The following is a 22,379-nucleotide window of genomic DNA, read 5'->3' on the forward strand; positions in this document are numbered from 1 at the left end:
CAGAGCAGCACAGGCGATGAAGATGGGGAGGAGAAGGAAGCCCACCCCGCCACGTCGGGCTTGGCAATGAAGCAAAAGTTCCATAGCACCATTCCCTTGTGGCCTGGGTGAAGAATCTAGCTGTGGAAAACGAACCAGAGAGCTAAACTTTCCTCCAGTCCTGCACAGGTGCAGAGATGAAGAGGGAGGACTATGGCAGTTGCATGCCGGAATATGGCAGTGAATTATGGTGGCGCAGCCATGGGAATGGGGATGCCACCAGAAGAAACAAAGCACCACTGGCATGGTGGTGATACTGGCAGCCCCCCAGGGACATGTGGGCCACCAAAGAAAATCTATGTGCCATTGGGAGTGCTACAGTGACTGTGGCAGCCCCTGAGGACATGGGAATAATTGTGCAGAGGGGACCGCAGCAGTTTCTGAAGTGGGCCTAAATGTCAGTCAGAAACGAGGTTATGGCAGATAAAGTCACAGGTCCACAGTGCTTGCACTGTGGACGTATGGGAGCCCAGAAAGGGAATCACGAGAAATTAAAGGGTATGTAGCATATTTAAGACCTCAGATACAATTGAAAATTGGAAACATCTATTCCTATTTTGTAAAGGCGCATTGGATGTGTGTAAGCCATTTTTAGGCCAATTATATCTGGACATGCAGATAATTGATGAGGAGGCATTATAGTGCAGTTTTTTAGTGGTGAAAACCCACAAAATCAATGTAGCCTCTGCAATTGTATAAAAGCATGCTATAAACTTTTGCTTGAAAAGGGGCCAGAACGGGTTTATTCAAATAGCTTTTAGTGGTATTTTTATATGTGGAATGAATTTTTAGTTATTTCATCAAGATTGTATAATATTCATGTGTATTAGCCATATGTATATACATCACATGTACACGTGTGTTAATATTGCATATTTGGTATTAATTGTATAATTAGTTAATTATATTATAACTTGTATTATGTATCAGTGTAAAGGCTTTTGTAAACCAACAGACAGAATACAAATAAATTAATATGAATGTGTTATTAGGTGTATATACATATATTTGATTTGGAAGGGGTAGATGTGTTTAGTTGTTCAGAGGTATTTGTCAGTATTGTTACTGTTGGTTAGAAGATTAGGTAGGTACGTGCAAGAGTTGAATAAGGAAGGGCACTGGAGAGTACCCTGACATGAGATGGGGAAGAAGAGTTGGTGGCCTGCTAAAGTCTGACTATGGGGTGGAAGTGTGGAAGGATGCCACATGGAAAGATGTCAGCATTCACCATTGGACATCATGGAGCGCTGAGTGAAATTTAATGTAGATAGAGTGTTGTCATAAAGAAGCTATGAAAGAACATACTGAAATAATATGAAAATACTGATGAGTAACGATGTAACTGAAGCGATGAGAGAAACATGTCCGAAATGATAAAGTAATCATGAGTGCAAAAGAAGACAACGTAACTTGGTGACCCATAAAGGTAAATATGCAGTAACTGAATGTAGAAAAGATACGTATAGGCTTGCTTTAGAGGTATATATAATGTGGCAAGGATGGCCAAAGTTGGAAAATGGATGCCGGCTCATGTAAATATTTAATTCATCTACCTCAGAAACAGATCAGGGTTGCAGAGTCAGGTGACACTGGAAGAAAGAGCTTTGTGTGCATAACAAAGAGGAGTCTATGTTGGCATATGATCAAGGCTGCTATTTTTAAGAAATAGCTGCAAAGCACGAAGGGAGACAGATGGATAAGCCATTGACGAGACATATTTCTCTTAGATTAAAAGAGGAGAAAAACACCTGGAAGAGCCAAGAATTTGACAATTAAAAGTGATAAAGTCTATACAAGGTAGAGTGAGCAAGTCTCTGGGGACCAAGAGGAGCAATGACACCCAGTATAATTAAATAGCAGTAAATAAGAGGCTGTAATTGACACATTTGTGGTCTTTTCACATGTGACTCAGAAGTAAAAAAAATAGGACTATTCATTAAATCTGAGATGAAGATAGTGGTGTGCTTTCCCTCCTTGAATGTCCTAGAATAGAGAACAGGCTTCGAGGTCAACTACAGATGGGAAACTTTGGCTCATGGCCGGACTGATGAGAGATGATGGACTAATTGGGAAAGTAGGGAGTAATCTGATGCAATTCAAGCACCTGGTTTTGGTTTCCTTACGTGCTGCTAGCCGAGCGAAAGTCCAAGGTTGGGTAAGAATGCCAACCAATCAGTGGGTCTATGGGGCACCCTGCTATACAATGTTGCATAGACCAATCCGCTGCCATTTTGTTCACTATAATCAGTACTATACGTGTTTAGAGGTAATTCGAGCTGTGTCTTACAGATAACAAACAGCCAATGAAGTACTAACCCGTATACATTCTATAAGTAGACATGTTCCACTAACCAATTCCTCCCCCTAATATGTTTTATGGTTTACCACATTGAACTATTTTTGAGAAATGTCAAACTTAGGGTGACCACGTTAATTTGAGAAACATTGTCCATCCATGCATCCCAACCATTTTGCAAATATTACATGATTTAGATGAAGAAAGCAGAAGCTGTCTAATCAGAATACTGATATTCATAGGTAAGAAAATGGGAGCTGCCTGATTTGTGGAGCGTGTATGAAATAGGATGGCCAAAAATATAAACGCAAAAATAAGGCTGTAGAACAAACAGTGAGCGCGAAACTCTCACAGACTTTATGAAGTGAAAGCTTTTGGAATTAATTGCGAAGGCTAGTCTGCAATAATACGCATCTTGCAAATGTGGGGCTTCCAGAATGTAGTACCTATACATTGACTTTGCCTGACCAATTGGCTTTGCATGTGCTTGTTAACCTATGAGCTACCTGGGTTTGGAGCCAGCACTCACATTTAGAAGCACTGAAAGTATGAATTTGCAATCACAGCACCACGTGATTACATTTTTACTAAATGTGACTGTATACATTGTGTCTCTAAGTTTTACAGAGAGTACTTTGTCTTTGCTTGAGGCAAATGGCTTAAATTGGCAAGGTCCTCTAATGGCCTGTGTTTTTTTGGTTTCTCAGCAGGACATGAAGGAGCCTCATTAATAACAATGAGCACGGATTGCATTGAGCGTGATCAGCAAACCTATGAGGGGAATGCAAAAGAACTGAGCATAACTTTTGCAGTTTTTTGTTTTAATAAAGTCTCTAGGCCTCATTACAAGATTGGTGTTGTGGTAAAAAAAGTGGTGGTAACAGAATTGTCCCCGCTTTTACCACCCTGCCACAGCACGATATTGGAGAGGAGTTAGAGGAAAAACCTTGAACCCTGGTCTGGCGATTTCCTACTTCTTCGCCTCCACTAAATGCAAGATTCAACATGGGAGGAATGAATGCCCACTGTAAGTGCTTTGCACCCTTTATGGAGTCCCAAGGGGCTCTAAAATGGGAACCTACACCTCCACCGAAACACTAGTAATTTCGCTGATGTACTTCCAAAATGAGTGGAGGTAACAGTACACGATTACGGGGTATTTCCGCAGTCATACTCGGTCGAGGCCCTTTATTATGGCGTCTAATATCTGGATGAAAGACTTGAGAGGCAGATGGGCTGCTTGCTGGATTGAATGTATTGCTAATCATTGTTAGAGAAAGAAGACGGTGCAAGGTTACATATGAAATGTCTCTACTCTAAATGTCATAGGTGTACAAATAAATGTAAATATAAATGTAAATTAGGAAGCACTGTGAATATTCATTTATTTTCAAGTATATATTTTTCATATACTGGTAATACAAATTGCTCCTTAACACAAAATAATGCTAGGTTACCAATTCTGTTTACAGGTCTCCTGTTAGTCTGTGAGAACTGAATGGGCACTTCACAGTATTGTAGAGATTACACAATTGCTGACATGCACTGCCTGGCCGAAAACCCTGATATATCCAGACTCTTCACACACCCCCTTTCCCTCAACTTGCTAAAACCGGGGTGAGAACCTTTTATTTATCCGGGATGGTTAAATAAGATATGACATTCTATTTATTTTATTTATATCACGCTCGTACACAGGTCTTTCAGAGCACGAAAGAGCCATTGCTTGCAATTGGAAATAGAGTGGTATTGTCTGGGCTCAACCGAAAACAATTGGTCCGGGGGAAAGCTAGAAGACCTGTGTTGCATTTGACCATAGTAATGTTTTATATGCTAGTTTATCCTATGCTAAGGAGTCCTGATAGGTAATTCCGATGGAGAATCCTGAGGAGCCGTGTAGGGTCTGCCTCGCTGAGTCATCCTGGGAGGGTAATCTTTCGACAAGCTTTTCGAATCAATCCTTCATTAACCTACAAAGTCTCTTTGCAGTCCCTCATTACCCTTAACCCAGCATCCTTCATCTTTACCACAGTCCCTTATTGCCCTTACCCTCAAATCCTCATACTCATCACAGTCTCTTACTACCCCTGCCATCCCTCCTTCCTCATCATGGTCCTTCATCATCCTTACACTGGCAATCTTCATCCTCATCACAGTTTTTCATTACCCTTGCCCTGGCATCCCTCCACTCATCCTCATCGCAGTCCTGCATTATTCTTAACCCACTTTCCCTCATCCTTGTCACAGTTCCTCATTACCTCTACCTAGAAACACTCATTCTTATCACAGTCCCTCATAAATCCTTACCCCATCATTTCACTTCCTTGTTACCAAACTTGATTACCTTTACCCTCATAATTGTCAGAGTCTCTCCTAAGATCATCTACCTCATCCTAGTCACAGTCCCTCATGAACATTTGCACATACATGCTCTTCCCAATTACTCATTGTCATTACCTTGCCATCCTCTTCCTGGTCCCTCATTACCATTAGCATGTAAATCCTCATCTCGGTACTTCATTAACATTACAGTGCACATTCTCATCCCAGTCCCTCATTATTGCCAGAACCACATCCTGGATCCTCATCACTGCACCCATCCCCATCCTGGTCCCTCATTGCCATGTTCATCCTCATGCTGACTCAAACATAGAAAGGCCTAAAGAAAGGTTTGTCCAATTCTAAATGGGCACAACTGTTGTAAAAAAAAAGAATTCATATTTTCTCCTGCATAGATAGGGTGACCTGACGTTCCAGTTTTCCCGGGACTGTCTGGGGAAATCACCCTCCGTCCCGGGGTCCCGGGAGTTTTTTCATTTTAGAAACCCCATCCAGGGTTTGCAGGGATGGGTGGCTATAGTCATTAAAATTGCAATTTTTTTTCACAACACTTTGAGAATTTTGATGTTGGAGGATTGGCTCGAATCCCCAAACTCTCACCTACAAGTCACAACACTTACTGACTGTGCCATAGAGACTTGCTTGGAAATGATTGTGCAGCAAGCTATGTTATATCAATTAGAGCAAACGCCTGTTTTGAATTAACATGACAAGATTCACAGACCAAACTGCACAAATGAGATCATATACAGTTTATAGAAAGGATAAGTGCTGGAAATATGATTGGGTGGTGGTTGTGAGGGCGTGTTGGGGGAGGAGCGGTAATGAGTGGGCTGCGATGGGGTAGTCCATCTTTTATGCTGTTGGTCGTCCCGGTTTTTCGTTTTGGAAATCTGGTCACCCTATGCATAGAATAGTTGTAATGTGCAACATTCTGATCACAGGCATAAGCAGAAGACTCATAATTTGTAATATTGTGATCAAGCACAGGCATAGAATTAAACAGAACACTTGTAAGTTGCAATATTGCCAGCAGGCACAACTATATAATAAAGCATACACTCATTACATTTATTATTACAGCAAAATTAGGGAAATGATAATGAAGAAGACCCATAATGTGTAATACTATGATCAAGCACAAGCATATAATAGATAGAAAGATAGATAGATAGATAGATAGAGAGATAGATAGATAGATAGATAGATAGATAGATAGATAGATAGATAGATAGATACAGACAGATAGATAGAAAAGGCCTACAGATAGACAGATACTATTAAGAAACATTTACAGTTGTGTAATGAACACTGCTCAAACGTCCCAGCACATACACATATCCCACAATGGCCTAAGCAACATTACCTATAACAAAAGATGAATGGTTGTGTCATAAATACAAACGACTGAGCAAAGCTTCTAAGATCTTCCCCTGGAACCTGTGTCAAAAAGTGTCCGGGACATGTTTTAACGTGTGTGCAGTCAGTATAAAACACTACTTCAAGAAAACAGAGTCAGTACGAAAGCTTTTCCTTTAAAAAAAATAATAAAATTAAAAAAAAAAAAAAAAACAGTTAATGATACTAACTATACAATGTTTAATCTACAAATGTTGAAATCCCAATGCTGGCGTTCATATAAAATTCTCACAAGAAAATAAAGTACTAATCTACTGTAAAATCAGCAACAATGGCTTCTTCAACTCACCCTATAAAATGTGACACAACATATTGAAGAGATTTTTTTTTACCCAACTGTATAGTTAATCTGTTAACGTTTTATATCATTCACATTCAAACACCCTCCATTACAAAAAATCATACATTACTAGTAGTACATCCCTTTAGTTAACCATCTTGGTAAAGTTGACCAATAACAACAAACCCCAAACTATCATACAATTCGAATTATATATAAATATATAAATATAATGTATATATAAATATATACACACCAATACCTCACACAAATAAACTATTCAATGAAAAATGTAACATTCTAATAATAAACATAACCATATAGAACACACACACTTGAAATAAAACATGAAATAATAGGCAAACACATTAGCACTTCAAAACATCAGCGACAAAAAAAACAACATTGATCAAATGTAGAGTGAGTTAAGGTTACATCATCAGTTGTCTTAATGTAGAATTTGTTGGTGATTATCCCCCGTTACACTTATTTTCTTGTGAGAAGCTTCTTTACAACTTTACATGTTGGTATTTTCAAGTTTGTAAGTTTTAAGTTTTCTCAGGCAGGTATCTTAACTATTGTTTTACATATGCACAAATTGTCCTACCCATGAAATTGGAGTAATTGGGTCACAAGTTTAAGCTGAAATTATTTTCAAGAATGTGTGGGGTATTGCTGCTCACTCTGCGCTCACTAAACTCACATTGGTGGACTTGCGCCTTCTCTCGGTACTATAAGGTATATCCAAACCTTAATCTTGGGTACATAGTTATGGTTGAGGACCGGAGTGTGGCGCGCGTCCCTTATGGAGACAGTAGAGCTGGTTAGCAGATAGAAAGTCAATGGTACTTCAAGGAAATGTGTGCATAATCTTCTTTATTATATTTGTTGCCCTTGCGTTGACACGTCTTTCGACCGTGCTTAGGTCTTCTTCAAAACAGGGCACTTACTAACCTTCCAGTAAATCTGAGTGCTCTCCTGGTGTAAGCATTTACAAGGGTTACAAATCCCTATCCCTATTTTCAAGAAAGGTTTAACTTCCGAATCCAATTGTTGCCACCTAATATCTTTATTCAATATGCTTTTTAGTAAATGTTAAATGTATAGGCTAGAGGAATGGGCCGAGAGTAATAATGTTTTGAGTGCATCCCAAGCTGGGTTCAGGAAGGATTGTGTCCACTATAGACCCATGTTTTATATTGAATGTTTTTATTGGGAAATACTGTAGGATTAGCGGGGATACACTGTATGTGTGTTCCTGGCCATGTAAAAGGCTTTTGATTCCGTAGACAAGAACATCCTTTGGAGGAATCTAGATACTCTCAAGGTCCCTAGAAGCCTCCTGAATCTTATTCAAGCCTGCTATTCGGAAACCCATGCTGCAGTTTATTGCTCCTTGAAGGGAAGTTTTACCCAGAAATCTAGTACTAATAGAGGGGTTAAATAAGGATGCTCGCTGACCGCACTTTTATTTATTCTTTTCCTCTCAGATTTTAGCCCCAAACAAAGTGGGTCAAGAATAGTCCCCCAAGTATTTCAAAAGGTGTCATATGGTTTGCTTTTGTTTGCAGATGATACTGCATTACTGGATCTTACACCAGGAGGGCTCCAATGGAGTTGAGAATATGCAGATATTATGCAGATAGAATATGCAGATAGAATATAAGCTTCTTATTGGGAAAACAAAAATTCTGGTTTTTGGGAAAGGTGCGAATAAATATGCTTGGAATTTATTGGGGGAAAGAACTGAAGTGGGAAGCTCGTTATGCTATTTGGGGCTCACCTTCGATAAGTCTGGAAGCTGGGCCCCGCATATTAATTCAGTAGCTGCAAAGCTGAGCCAACAACGGCTTGCCTGTTGAGGTTCGACCACAAATACAGGGGCTGGATACCAACCAAATGCCTACAAGTCTACAGAGCCAAAGTTGGGTCAATGCTCCTATATCGGAGTGAGATTTGGGGGTTTGTCAATTGTGTTCAGATGGGGGTGGCTCAGAATAAACTTCTTAAGAAACTAACAGGCTTTTCTCCCGGGTGCACGTAAAAATGCAATTGGGTTGGAACTGGGGGTGCCAAATATAGCCACGCTGGCAAAACCTTAGAATGGCAACTTTCTTTTTAAAGCCACATATGTTGGCTTTGAAGAATCCTAATACAGTGCATGCACTGGGGAGATGGCCTGCTCTGATGCTAGGAGAAAATATGTTTGGTAAAATGAGGGATGTGCTCTTCTAACTGTGGGGTCATAAAATATTGCACGATCAGACTGCCCAGGACTTTGTAAAAATAAAAAACGAGTTAATGAACCAAGCCATCTGTCATGACAAAGAAGTAGATAGGGAAGAGGTGTGTACTTTACCTTCTCTGTACAAGGATACCCGACTGTCCCTCGAGGTCAGAGGTGAAGTTTGTAAGAATAAATCACACGAATGCCAGAGATGTATGATGATGATCAGACTTAATGTACTACCTTCAAATGCCTGTAAGACTTGGAAAAGGGCATGATGTCTGCAAAGTGTCATTGTGAAATGGGACCCGAAGAGGACCTGGGCCATTTTCTATTGATCTGTGGGAACTATAATGTACAACGGCTGAGATTAGAACCTACCAAGAGGCTATATTTTGCATCATGAACTGTAATAATGAGGATTTTATTTATAACCTATGTGTGTATGTCTGTGAAACTTTTATTATGTATGAGGGATGGTTTGATATAAAATTGTTCTTAGAAATGTTTCCTGGTTCATGTGACATTTTTAGGAAGTAATGTTTTGGGAGTTGTTTTATACTTTCAACTCCCAGTGTTCTCTGCTTGCTACCTTAACTGATTGGTCGTCAGAGTAAGCTTGGTTATTTAATTTGATCAATAAATGTAGCTTAGCTTCAGGCAGGCATTTAGCAAGTGCAACAGATCTAGCAAAAATTACCTGGAAGTCCTTGGAGTAACATGTTATGAATGGTCTAATTTTGCCAAAGGTACAGTGTGCTCCTGCTTCAGTAGGATGGACTCCATGGATACCTTCCTGCGTACACAACTTGCCACATTAAAAAATAAAATACACATTAAACCACCAAATGGCTTCTCTAAAAGGAGTCAGCTTTATCTTATATGCATTCCATGATGCTGAGACTATCTCATGTTATTTGGTTTGGGCTACATATCTGATATAGGGGGTTGGAAAGCGGTTTACAGGATAATAACTACTCTCAATCCATGACACTACTTTGAGGTCAGAACCAGTATCCTATCCCTTCTGGGAGGATCCATTTCCTTGCCAAAAAAGTGTTAGCTGCAGGGATATCTAATTGTATCCATCCACTAACAACGTTCATGCCTTTCCCTGCTATAACCTTTAATCGTGCTAGCACCCTTTCACTTACACTTACTCATTGCAAGCCAAATCCTCTTTCTATTCAATTTATGCCCATTTGCCAACCTTGAAGTCCCCCCTATAATGATTTCAGGTGCCGAGCAATAATGTATATCCTCCGAATAATTCTCAGTACAGTAGATCCTATCAATGACGTCTCGTTATTTAGTGTTTCTCTCTTAATACCAGAGTTGGGTGGTTGTACATGGTTAGTGTGTAGATCTATGCAGATAATTAGTACTATTATTAAGCCAAGGGTATCAGATGACTCACACATAACCAGATAAAGTACTAATGAGACAGTGCAGGAACATAAATATTGTGTGGCCTGAGGGACAAGGCACACCCTATATTCTCTAGAGCCCAACCGGCTACAATAAATAAAGCAGAGGTGGGGTGTGTACGGTGGGAAGCTGCCGTTCGTGAATTAATTGGAATAGTGATTGCAGTTTGCTGCTAAGTGAACACACTTAAAACCCTGGAGGTGTCCCCCACATGGCTGCCTGTTACAAAGAAAAAACGTGCTATTTTTTCATGAAACTTAATAACACGTTATGATATTGTAAAGTGTGCTACAGAGGCACGGAGCTTCTGTCTGGCTTTTATTGATAACTAAGGTCAGAATTGATCAATAAACCCCATTCTGTGTTCTCTGTAGTATATAAAGAATGAACGCTCACCGTTATACAGCTAATGGTGTGATTTCACCTTTCTTTGAGGAATACATTTATCAGGTGTAATAACCAAATTTTAAATGAATATTGCTCCCCACAATGTTTCAAAAGATAGATCAGTGCGTCAATCACTTGCTACTAAGATCTACGTTCAAACGCCAGATGATACTTCCAAATCCCATCAAGGCAGACCTAGCCTTACCTCTTTGATGTTGATAAACTTGACTATATAGGGCCTGATTGTCAAAGGTTTGCACTGGAGCAAATCAGAGATACTGGTGAGCATTTCTGATTTTCACTTGCTACATTCGACCTAATTCAAAGACTAAATCTGGAGCAAATCTATAGATTTCTGAAGCATCTCTGAGATGTTTATGTGCAAATGATTTCTGAACGATTTTCTCAAGGGCATCTCAGAGACACAAACGCGTAGTGTGGTGTGAATACGGGAACCCTCTATTGTTGATGTTACATTGCTCTCATTGAAGACAGAATTGTTAGCTGAACCGATGTCTATGCAATATCTTCTAGACACAGTGTGTGAATATTAAGTTGTTGAACGCATTTAACAATGTAAATTCTGTTCTCTTTCGTTTGATAAGTGATTATGAGACTGTTTATGTTGTAGTAACAAACTTATAAAAAATAGGATAGCATTATATTTTAGAAGAATTGTTGATTTGTACCTTTTTACTCTTGTGACTTTACTCTATTCAAGTTCTATTTGTTCAAAAGTTAAAAGAATTCGTGAAGAGGTATTATTACCTCAATAGGAGTGACCGGGTAACTCACCAGTGATGCTGATGATTTATGATGGTTTCATTTGATTTATCTGTAGCAAGAGGTGTAAGTACCCAGGGCACCTGAAATAATTAGTAACCAGTCTACTGAATTTAATAAATATAATGAAAACATGTAGTGCACCCTAGTGGACACTTATTAAAGGTATGCTTATTTGTCACAAAACCAGTTTGCTATTTTCGACAATTTAAAATGTTCTCCTTTGCATAATGAATAACAATCTGCAAGTATGTGTCAAACAATGACTATAAGCAGATCAACTTTATATTAGTGGGTGTATTTAATTATTTAATTAGTATTCTGATACTTGTAGACTTCAATTTACGATGGAGAAAATAAAGCAACTATAATTCTCCTTTTGGATAACATCTTCATGCATCCTGGCCCTGCTTCGTTTAAATCTATATCCAGCAAATATTGGAAATGCATTTAAATAAGTTCATACTTTTCCTGCTAGAATTGGGGCTGCTAATTTCATATGGTTGTCGTACACTGATGATCTCCTGCTAATTGAGGGAACTCCAAATGGCCTTAAAGAGAAAAGAGACATTAACGCAATCTGCGTAGACACCATGGGTCACAGTGTCATTACAAATAAGGAAAAGCCATTTGTTTGAAATCCCCAAAACCTCTATCACTGAAAAAAGTGATGTCTGGTATATGGTTGATCATTATTTGGAGGACGTACATAGTTTTAAGTACCAGGGATTAGCGTTTCTACCTTGATCAGGATATACATATTGCTCTATTAGTGTGTTTCTTCTTAAGATTTAACCGTAGGTATGGAGGGTTCTAATATCTTCCATTGATTAAGCTATGCAAACACAACAGCGTTGTTGTACGAGATACAAACTTTAGGATGGAAGGTTACATTTTGAAAAGTAATTTACATCTTCTCCATTCTATCCCCATTCAAGTGATCAAAGCCAAATTGAGAATGACCTCCTTGTATTTGCGGGCCATACATACACACTTCTTATTCAAATAAAACTGATCATTAAGAGTGGAGAGTGGGAATAGTGTGTTTTAAGTGATCACGAGTTAGCATGTCATTTTTCATTATGTTACTTGCACTCTCTCACCCGCTGTTACACTTCTGTACATTAATTAAAGAAATAATACTTCTAAGGGAATGGCAGAGGAGTTATGACCAAGTACGAAAAAACAAATTGCTATCGGAGTAAATGCCATTTTGCTAGACATGCAAGAAAGTCTTCTACGTATTTTAGATTAAACCTATATCCTACACAAGAGGTCCAGCGAGCTACAACCGGGGGTGGGAGCGTAGACCGTAAATGTTGTTTTTGCAATAAATATCATGTTTTAGAAACTCTCTTTCACCTATGTATATCGTATGCCCGAAATTACAGCAACTCTGGATTGATCATTTTTAGTAGATTTGTGTGTAATGTGGAATTTTTGGAAACAGTGCATTTTTGGCTCGTTTGAGGACAGGCGAAGAAGTTTCTTTCATTTTAGCCTTATTACACTTTTGTAAGAATATTTTTCAAATGTAGAAGTACTTCTCTGATGAATTGCTTTGTATTCATTCCTATCTTTGTATGCAGTTATGGAGTATGTTATTAAAGTTTGTTAGATTCCATTAACACTTTTTTATGACATGTTTTCAACTTTTATGTAATTGTTGCTTAACTAAGTGCACGTAAAATAAAAGAAAAGAATACAAAAATGGTTAGTTTATCTTGTGATTGTGTACGTTCCAAGTATGGTCTACTAAACAGTAGTAGTTCAAGTTAATAAGACTCCAACATTCCCAATGTTGAGTCTTTTGTGTCTAACCCTGTCTTATCATCATATTATCCATGGAATATGAAGGCAGCCCCTTGTTAAACTGAGGTTGGTATTTAATATATTCTTGTCTGCTTTAGTACCTATTTGGTATTTAAAAAATGATATACGTGTATGTACTTTATTTAAGCCAGCAAGACACTTTCAGTGATATCACTTCAGTGATGTCACAAGGGTGAAAGACAAACTGATGTCATCCAGGTCAAAGGTGATGTGGCTTCACTTCCTGTGATGTCATCAGGTGGGTGATGCCACATCCGCTACCTTTAGCATTTCAGTGAATCGACTTCCCTGGTAGGTTGGTTTAAGTGAGAAAAAACGAATTCGGATGTGTTAGGGTCTTGCAGGAGCTCATATAAGTTAGTTTTCCTCCTCTATTTGACATAGGTATTCTACTTTTCAGCTGAAGGGGGACTAACAGCGCTATGTGTGGGTTACCTTGCCTACTACCTAACTCGTCGGGCCCCTGCTCACACCCTCTCACAGTGTGATGTGAGCACAGAGTGGAGATGACTGTGTTTGCCATGTTGGGGATAAGCTGTGTTTAGTCTGACAGTCAATGGTTCTGAAGATTTGGGAATTATTTCTAACATCTAACAAGGCTATTTGATTACTTTAAATCTTTATGTATTTACGAAATCGACTATTGGGAGATAATGGTATTGGGGTGAGATCATTTAAATTAACCAATTAACCAAAGGATCTACGAGTTTGTACGCACTAACCAATCCACATTTGTGAAGAGATGATGGGCAAGCTTGCTCTTTGGAATGATAGTGAAGAGATGATGGGCAAGCTTGCTCTTTGGAATGATAGTGAAGAGATGATGGGCAAGCTTGCTCTTTGGAATGATAGTGAAGAGATGATGGGCAAGCTTGCTCTTTGGAATGATAAGTCCTCTTTGGTTGATACAAAGGGTATAGGAGGGGCATACTTGTTGTGTCTACGAGGCTCTGTGTGTGGGATCACTACCTTTTTTTGTAATGGACTACAATATAAATGCACTGTGCCAAATCGGGGAGTTTTTTTTTTTTTTAAGTGATGGACTTTTTTTCACCACTGATTACCACATGTTGCTCACTCTGCTTCTCACGCCAGGGTTCGAAATTGAGGGGAACTGGGAGCTATTTAGCTCCTGCTTGTTGTTTACAAGAGCCTGGTTAGCTTGCTACCAGTAGCTACCAGGCGCTATTTTTAGCTCCCCAGACCAACGTACTCTGAATGAACGCAGATATGTAAATTTAACTCTGTGCATTACGGACAATCTAAAAATAAACAGGACACATCTAATCAACATTTGAAAGCAACAAGGGTCCTAAATAATGGACAAAGGGACATGTTAGAATCTTATGTGGGAGTTAGGTTTGAAGAACGCTATTTACCAGCTGCTTGTTTCCCAGTGGCAGCTCTTGGTGACTGGTTAATGTTGATACCCAGGAGCTGCTTTTATCTCCTGCTTAACTTAATGTGTGTTCCCACATACAATAATGCACAGATGGGTCTCTAAAGACCCTCTTTTCTATTACACAGCAGCAAAAGAGGTGAGTTTTAGAACCGGGAGGCATGGGTTTTCATTTTCACTTCAGCGCTTGAACAAATAGAAAGACAAAATGATTCTGGACAAATCTTTGTATCTAACTCTATCCATTCTAATTATGCTAAGAAACAGAAATGAGGCAGTGTGCTGCCTATTACTGTCCCAATTAAATATCAAATAATGCCACAGCCTTTCCATCACATCCATTGGTCCAATTACCAAACATGTGCAAGCACAAATGCAATTTGAACATGCGCAATTTCACTGTCGATAGTGCACATTCTATGCAAAGTAGTTTGCTCTAGCCGTAATGCAATTGCACAATATGCATGCATGCATGCACAGGCGCTTGATAATGTTGCCTCGGGGTCCTATAATCAGGTATCAATCAGACCTCGCACATGAGTCGTGAGAATTGCAGCGCTAAGAACTGAAAAAGCTGCACACAAAAAAAAAAGACCTGCGTTTTGGGAAAGTGTTAGAATTGCCCAGCATTCATTAAACTAGCGCTAGCAATGTTTCCGCATATTAGTCAAATCTGGCCATCTCGTCAATCACAATGGCCATGAGAATGGCCATGTGCTCAGGGTGTCCCACACCGCCATTGATGGACTCTTGAGTAGTGCATGGTCAATATAGTGATGAATGAACATGTCCTATATCCCTTAGTGATGCTCAACAGTTGAGCCAATTGCTGGAGGATTTCTTAGAAATGTAAACAGGACCTGGTGGGGACACCAGTTCGTGTCCATTTAAAGAAGTGGTTCTTGAAGTAGTTCTGTATTGTGTGCATTGCTTGCTCCAGGCGGTTAATGTCAGAGAGATTCCTTGACGCAATTTGCATAAATTGTGTGACATTTGCATAATTTGATGTGAAACTCCACATTGAGTAATCCATTCAAGTAATGTTATGAGTATTTATTTATTTATTTATTGACAGCGCCCCAAATCACGGTGCTGGTAAGTATCACGGCACTGGAAATATGGTAGAATGCTGTGGTACCACAATCCCCAGTGCCCCGACCCCTACCTAGGCTTCCCCCCCAGACCCCCACCTAGGCTTCCCGCTTTCATGTCTGACCCAGGCCCCTGCAGGCACCAGTGGGGAGTGGAGGGGACAAGTTCAGGAAGAACAGCGCATTCACTCACCGCGAGAACATTTAGTGAGGGAGGAGCATGGAGATGCGAGTGAGCAAAACCAGGCTCTCGGTTTACCTCCTCCCCTTGAAGGATGTCGGCAAACCTCATTTATCAGACAGGTAAGAATGCTGTGCTTCGTGCATACAGGCCTCTCGGATTTGTTCCTGCCCTCTACTACTAACCCTCCTTACGTGTATGGACAGATTGCATTGAGTAGTAATATGTTCATCCCACCACCATAAAAGGAGAACGGTTATAGGATGGGAAGAGGTCTTCTAATGGCAAAAAGTAGCCCCGGAAAACTTGCCCATGTGAACATTCGGTCTAGAGCGAGGTTGGAAAAGGTGAACGTTAAGACAGACCATTCAGAACTAGGGCAAAGCATTTGCGTCTTTTGTAAATCAACACATTTGCTATTGGTTTTGTTGTTTTGCCCAGTTTCACTGCCTTTCCATGGCCACTTGATGCACCATTCCCAGTTCACATATATGTTTTGGTTCCGTGTTCCATCCCCCCCTTTCCACCTAGTCCCATATTTACACATTAGCAAATTGCGCATGAGCATTGGAGGTGATCCACAGGCCCTTTACTAGCATGCACACATTGCACATTTCTCGGCGATGCATTTATGGTTTTCCTCTGGGAATTTGTAAGGCGCTTATACGCCAAGCATCCACACATAATTGTGTTTTAAAGCAGCCACAGGGCAACAGGGAGTGAAGATGGGAAAGAGACGCAAATACAACAATGAAGGATAGAGGCGGACCTACTAGGCATTGTGAGCATTCGGAACATGCAAGTGCAGAGAGAGAGAGTCAGATGCAGAAGTGGGGATAAGTGCTAGGTGTACAAGAGGAAAGTGCTAGGAAGTAAGCAGCTGTTAAGTGATTTGGAGAGAGTGGTCAGCTGCCAATAAAAAAGTGCAGGCCAGTGGGTGACAAGGAAAGTGCTGGGAGCGGGCAGATGCTATAGGCAATTGGGTGTGTGAGGCCAGGACCCAGGAGGACACATAAAGGCCCTGGACACCAATCTCAGCAACTGTGGGGTTTAAAGGGCAAAAGAAGGACGAAAGGAAGGAGGAGGTGAAAAGGAAGGTCTTGTGGAGCTATCTAGAATTTGAGGAGATCCCACTCAAGGCAAAGAGGTAGGGGGAGGTTGTTGCATAGGAGGGAGCCTGCGAGGAAAGAGATCGGCCACCAGCTAGCTGTTTGGTGAAGCGTTTGACAAACAGAGAGTTGGTGCCGGAGGAACATAAAAATTTGGAGGGAGAGTATAGAGAGCTAGTTGAAGATAGCATGGTCCCTGGCCCTAGACAGCCTTATGGATGATACAGAGGGGTTTGAATTTGACCCTTGCAGCAACCGGGAGCCAGTGGAGAGATTTCATGGCTGGAGAAATGTGGCCTCTGGGCTTGAGGCCAAGGACAAGTCTTGCAGCCCTATTCTGGATTAGCTGGAGGGGTCGTAGAGAGGAAGAGGGTGGATTAAGGAAGAGGCTATTGCAGTAGTCTAGCCTTTGAGGGAACCAGTGGTCTAGAGACATTGGGCTTCTCGGCGGAAAGTGTGGAAAGGAAGAATTCCTTTGAGGAGGTGGAGTTGAAAGTGGGCCTTTTTGGCAAGGTCCTGAATGTGAGGTAGGAGGAGAAAGAGGAGTTGAAGATGACTCCAAGGTTTCTGGCCCCAGATGAAGGAGAAGGGGGAGAGCCCATAGAAGATGGCCAGAGTGAGGAGCAGAAAGAGGGAGCAGTGATCCCAATAGGAAGGATCTCAGTCTTGCTGGCATTGAGGCAGAAATCATTGGAAGTACACCAGGATTGGATGGCAGATAGGCAGTCAGGAATGATGGAGAAAGTAAGGAGAGGATTAGAGGGAATATTGAAGAAGAGTTGTGTGTCATCTGCATAACACTGGAAGTTGGGGAAGAAGGTGGAAATGAGGTGTGCAAGCTGAGCAAGGTAGGTGTTAAAAAGCCATTGAGAAAGGTTGGAGCCCTGGTGGACGCCGCAGGTGGAGATAGAGATGAGAGAGGAGAAAGAGCCCAGAATAACCTGTGACAGATGGTCATCGAGGAAGGGGGTCAGCTAGTCCAGTGCCTGCTCCAAGATACCTTGGGTATTGTGGAGCCTTTTTATGAGGATGGAGTGGTTGACCGTATCAAATGCAAAGGAGAGGTCAAGTAGAATGAGAACAGCTCGAGAGTTGGAGTCAAGAGATGTGAGCAGTTCCTCACAAGTGTTCAGAAGAGCAGTTTACATGCCTCTGGATGCTCAGAATCCCGATTTATGGTTGTGTAGGCAACCCCAGTTCAGTGTGCTAGGTCAGTTAGGAGAAGGTCAGCTTCTCCAAGAGTTTCCCAAGGAAGGGGGTGATAGATATGGGGCGGTAAGTGGCTGGACAAGATGGGTCTGCAGAAGGTTTTTTCAGGAGCGGGTGCATAAGGGAGCGCTTGAGGGAGGAGGAGAAGATCCAATAGCCAAAGAGTGGTTGTAAAAAAACAGCAAGTACAGGGACGAGAGAGCCAATATCATTCTTATGGGTCTGGAGGAACAGGGGAGATACCTGCTCGGAGGAGACCTTCATAGAGCAGACAACTCTGGTGATGTCATCAGGTGTGATAGGAGAGAAGGAGGAGAGAGAGGTAGAGGGGGGGATGGGAAGCCATAGGAGGCAGGGGGAGGGGAAAGGGGAGATTGAGAGGGATGCAAGGGTGCTCAGAGTGTCCTGAGTTTTTGCAGTGAAGTGTGTGGCCAGTGAGCTGATGAGGGCCCTGGTGAGGAGGAGACTGCGGAAGGGTTGGCTAGTTCCTTGCAGACTTTAAAGAGTTCAGCCAAGTTGTTGGATGCGCCAGAGACTCGTGCCTGGATGTGGGCCCTTTTCTTAGAGTGAATGGGAAGTTGTTTTGCCGTTGGAGCAGGTGACATGCCAGTTTGGATACTCTGTACTCACGCTACTCCTCATGCTACCTCATGTCTAAAAATACAATGTGAGAGTCCTACACACGTGAGGGATCATGGGTACAGTGGACGTCACACTAGGGATAGTATTACTGGCACGCCCTAGTTCGACGCCCCTTTTCGAGTTTCGAAAAACAAACTGTAATACTCCACAGCTTCCACTAGATGTCGGCCTATGCACAGCATGTGATCTAAGCAGATTCCACAAGCCTCTGAAATATGTATATATTGGTGTTTTACATGTAGATAAGAGAAATGTTGCCAGCTTGTGAAATGGTTTGGAGGCTGTGGTCTGCCCTGCCCCCACCCACAACACCCTTTGTTAATATTTACCAGGATAGCGTACATACTTAAGGTACTCGGCTTTTCTTGTATAAACCACAGCCAGGAAGAGTCTCTGTAATTATAAGGGAAGGGGCGGTGGTTAATTGAAGAGGACCTTCACTGAGCACCACACAGGCATGGACATGTCAGACATTTTCTTTTGCTCACAGGACATTTTGTACATTGAAAATTAAAATTTCACAAAATGCTTTTAGCATTTCCAAAAATGCATTTGTGCCTTGTGATATGCCAAATGGGGTAAAATGCTTGCTGCTTTTAACCTGAAATAAACTCACAGACGGGTCAGAAATTACTGTTGTTTGGTGCAATGTGGTTATTCAGTCCAATGGAAATGTAACATTGCAACCCATCACACACAATCAGGGTATTTAGGTAATATTGTTGGCACTACAAAAATAAAGTCTGTCACCTTTGCCGAGAGAGCGGAGAGGAGTTACCTCAGTGACACTTTCTGCTGTCTGTAATATAAAACCCGCACTAACTAATGAACTTTTCTTTATGGTCAGTGTCCTGTTGTGCACTTGACACACTGAAAGCGCAGTCATTTTGGTCTCAGATAGTTTGTAGTACATGGAATGGAAATAAATGTGGCTTTTAAGCATTGCTTGGCTGTTACTGAAATACACAGGGATGGTTCTAGGTATTGTCAGGTGCTGTGTGGCAAAGGACATTCAAGATGCCCCATTTTCCATATGTATTGACATCACAGAATTTTATCTTACAGTGAGTGACCTAATTATTTGATACTAGAGGCAACAGTGGAAGTCAGTCGCATTGCATGCAAGATGTCACCAGTAAACCAAGAAGCACATAACTTTCTGATGTGCATTTCTACTGACAGGGGTATTGTTATGTCTGAAAAAGAACAAGGCTGTGCTAATGTTAGGACTGTCAAGAGTCCGGGCTAGCTAGCCTTTTGGTTGTAGCCCCTGTGCTTCTATCCGGGGCTACAATCAAAAGACCCAGAGCCATAACCCCCTCACCGCTCACCCCCTTAGCAACGCCTTGGCCATTGGCATATACATAAAACAAAAAACCATGAATAAGCCTTTTTTTAAACAAAATAGCATACACCATGCATGCCAACATATCTATTCCATTCAAGAGATGATAGCCCAGTCCTGGTTTAACTTTGCATTCTGGGACTTGAAGTCCTAATTGTCCCCATTATAAATCCAGCACTAAAAGTCCAGGACTGGACTAGCATCTCCCTGATAGAATGGATAATGTTGGCATGCATGGTGCAGCGTGAACTGAATAACTTCTAGGCTCTTCTAATGTTGGCAGATAAAATCATGTGTCCAGAATCAAACACTTTGTGGGGAAACTGGCATTTGAGAGCAGTATGCAACTTCTACACTTAAGCACATATCTTCTCATGTCTAATTGGTGGAAATATGTCCTTATGCCTGGCTTTAACAATACCCTTTTTATAGAAATGAATCATGACAAATCCATGCATACATATTGCCCATCACAGATGCAAGTGGTGAGCGCAGCTTTGCCAAAGTGAAGCTCATTAAAATGTACCTCGTATCAACAATGGCCAATGAGAGCCTGACATAGCTGGCTAATCCATCAATGGAAAATGACATTGGCCATTCTCTGAATCTTTCTGATGCCGTGCTTCCATTTAAAAGGGCAAAGTCAAGGGAAGCTACTTTTTGAAAACATAATCCAGGTAACATTCTAAGACTGTCACCTATTATCTCATGTATGCATTTTGTATTGCATTTTCATCTAGTTATTTGATTGCCCTATTTACAACATTTGTAACATGCAATTGTTGTTATCATTTTTGGGGTTGGGGCCCCAAGGATGCATTCCCCCTGGGGTGGAATCTGGTCTAATACCAGCCCTGACTAAACCTCTTCTTCGGGGAGGGGGCAGGGGGAAGGGTGAGGGGGGAGGGGGAGTGTGTGTGTGTGTGTCATCACTCAAAAGTATTCATCTCGATTGCATTGATTTTTTTGCCAAGCAGAAGCACAAGCAAATTGAAGCAAAAATGAAGTCCAAGGATATACTGTACCTTGTTGTACCTGTATGGAACACACACCTGACAAAAGGCAATCTTCACATCCAGGGTAGGTTCACTGCAATTGTACAAGAAATGTCGGCTCATAAATACCTAGAAGTCAAATGAAAGATACATTTTAATTGTAATGCTGAAGGTGCTACAAATGTTTCAAAATTTAGAGAAAATATCTCCAGTAACTACCCCAAACTGTGTGCTCCTGTTTTGTATTACACTTTTATGAACAATGTGAGTGGGGCATCTTTCTTAGAAAACAAGACAGTAATAACATGTTCAACAAAGACTATAACAACCTCTTTTCACACAGGAATAGAATAGCAATAGGATAATCCCTCCACCAAACTGGGATGCTCCTTTCTTTGATCTTACGCCTGCTCCTGTTGCACCAAACTGGTTCAACGTGGAACTGTGGTAATAAAGCAGACCCAATCAAGTAATTTCTTTTGTAATGTTTTCTTTTTCTTTTTTTGTTTACGGGTAATTGCTCCCCGACCCCAAGCCCACTCTTCTTTACCCCTCTATCATTCTGCGCTATCCAAATGTTTATTCGTTTAACTTTTAACCTATTTCCATTGTCTCAATATCCTTTTTTGGAGGAGCTATTGTAGGCGATGTCATTGTAAAAGACAATATTCAGAAGGTTTTTCACATATTATCAAAAAACCATCCAAATTATGTCCACAAAAGGCGGTGATCGCTTAACTATATTGCGGTATGGAATGACAACACCTGTCCATACCATTAAGCAGAGCTTGAAAGAGAGCGCTGGAGCAACTCTGATGATGCATGGTGTGCTTTATAACACTCTCGCGTAAACAAGACGTAGCTTGAATGGTCTTCAAGCCACAAAACAAGAATATTCAGAAAAGTCATGCATTCAATATAGTTCAATTTCTTAAACAATTCTTGAGGTTTGAAAAAAAGGGTTTGTGTAGGTTTGACTTAACATCTCTATACATTGGGCCTCATTACAAATCAGGCGGTCCGGAAATAACGGTGGCGGTAAACCTGCCGCCACGGTTGTTTCCGGACCGCCTGATCCCGACTCCTGCAGGCGGGAGGTGATGTTCCCGCCAGGTTTGAGCAGGCGGGTTTAACACTGCCCGCCTGCAGGTGGACGAGGAAACACCGGCAGCATTACGAGATGCTGCCAGTGTTTCCATGATCCCCATTCCCATTGAGTCCCATAGGACTCAATGGGAATGGGGATTAACACCATTCCGCCTCCATGATTCCCGGAAAACTGGGGTTGTAATGCCCCAGTAATTCCGGGAATCACGGAGACGGAATGGTAATACGAGTCCGGCGGTAACCAGGCGGTTTACTCGTAATGAGGCCCA

The 22,379-nt window shown here is 41.2% G+C and overlaps 1 protein-coding gene across 15 annotated transcripts in view; it reads right to left on the reverse strand.

The window, feature by feature from the left end:
- The window catches only part of MAPK10 (mitogen-activated protein kinase 10), a 928,972-nt gene that overhangs the window by 556,120 nt on the left and 350,473 nt on the right, over positions 1–22,379 (reverse strand). For 11 of the 15 annotated variants that reach the window (XM_069630427.1, XM_069630418.1, XM_069630425.1 and 8 more), the window contains exon 3: positions 21,034–21,132. In XM_069630427.1, the coding sequence (XP_069486528.1) occupies positions 21,034–21,126 (93 nt within the window). In that variant the 5' untranslated portion in view covers positions 21,127–21,132. The remainder of the gene's footprint in view (positions 1–21,033; positions 21,133–22,379) is intronic. The other 4 variants (XM_069630429.1, XM_069630428.1, XM_069630424.1 and 1 more) reach the window with 1 other exon arrangement.

This window comes from Ambystoma mexicanum, chromosome 6q, assembly GCF_040938575.1.
Source record: "Ambystoma mexicanum isolate Mex_15411 chromosome 6q, UKY_AmexF1_1, whole genome shotgun sequence".
Classification (NCBI taxonomy): Eukaryota; Metazoa; Chordata; class Amphibia; order Caudata; family Ambystomatidae; genus Ambystoma; species Ambystoma mexicanum.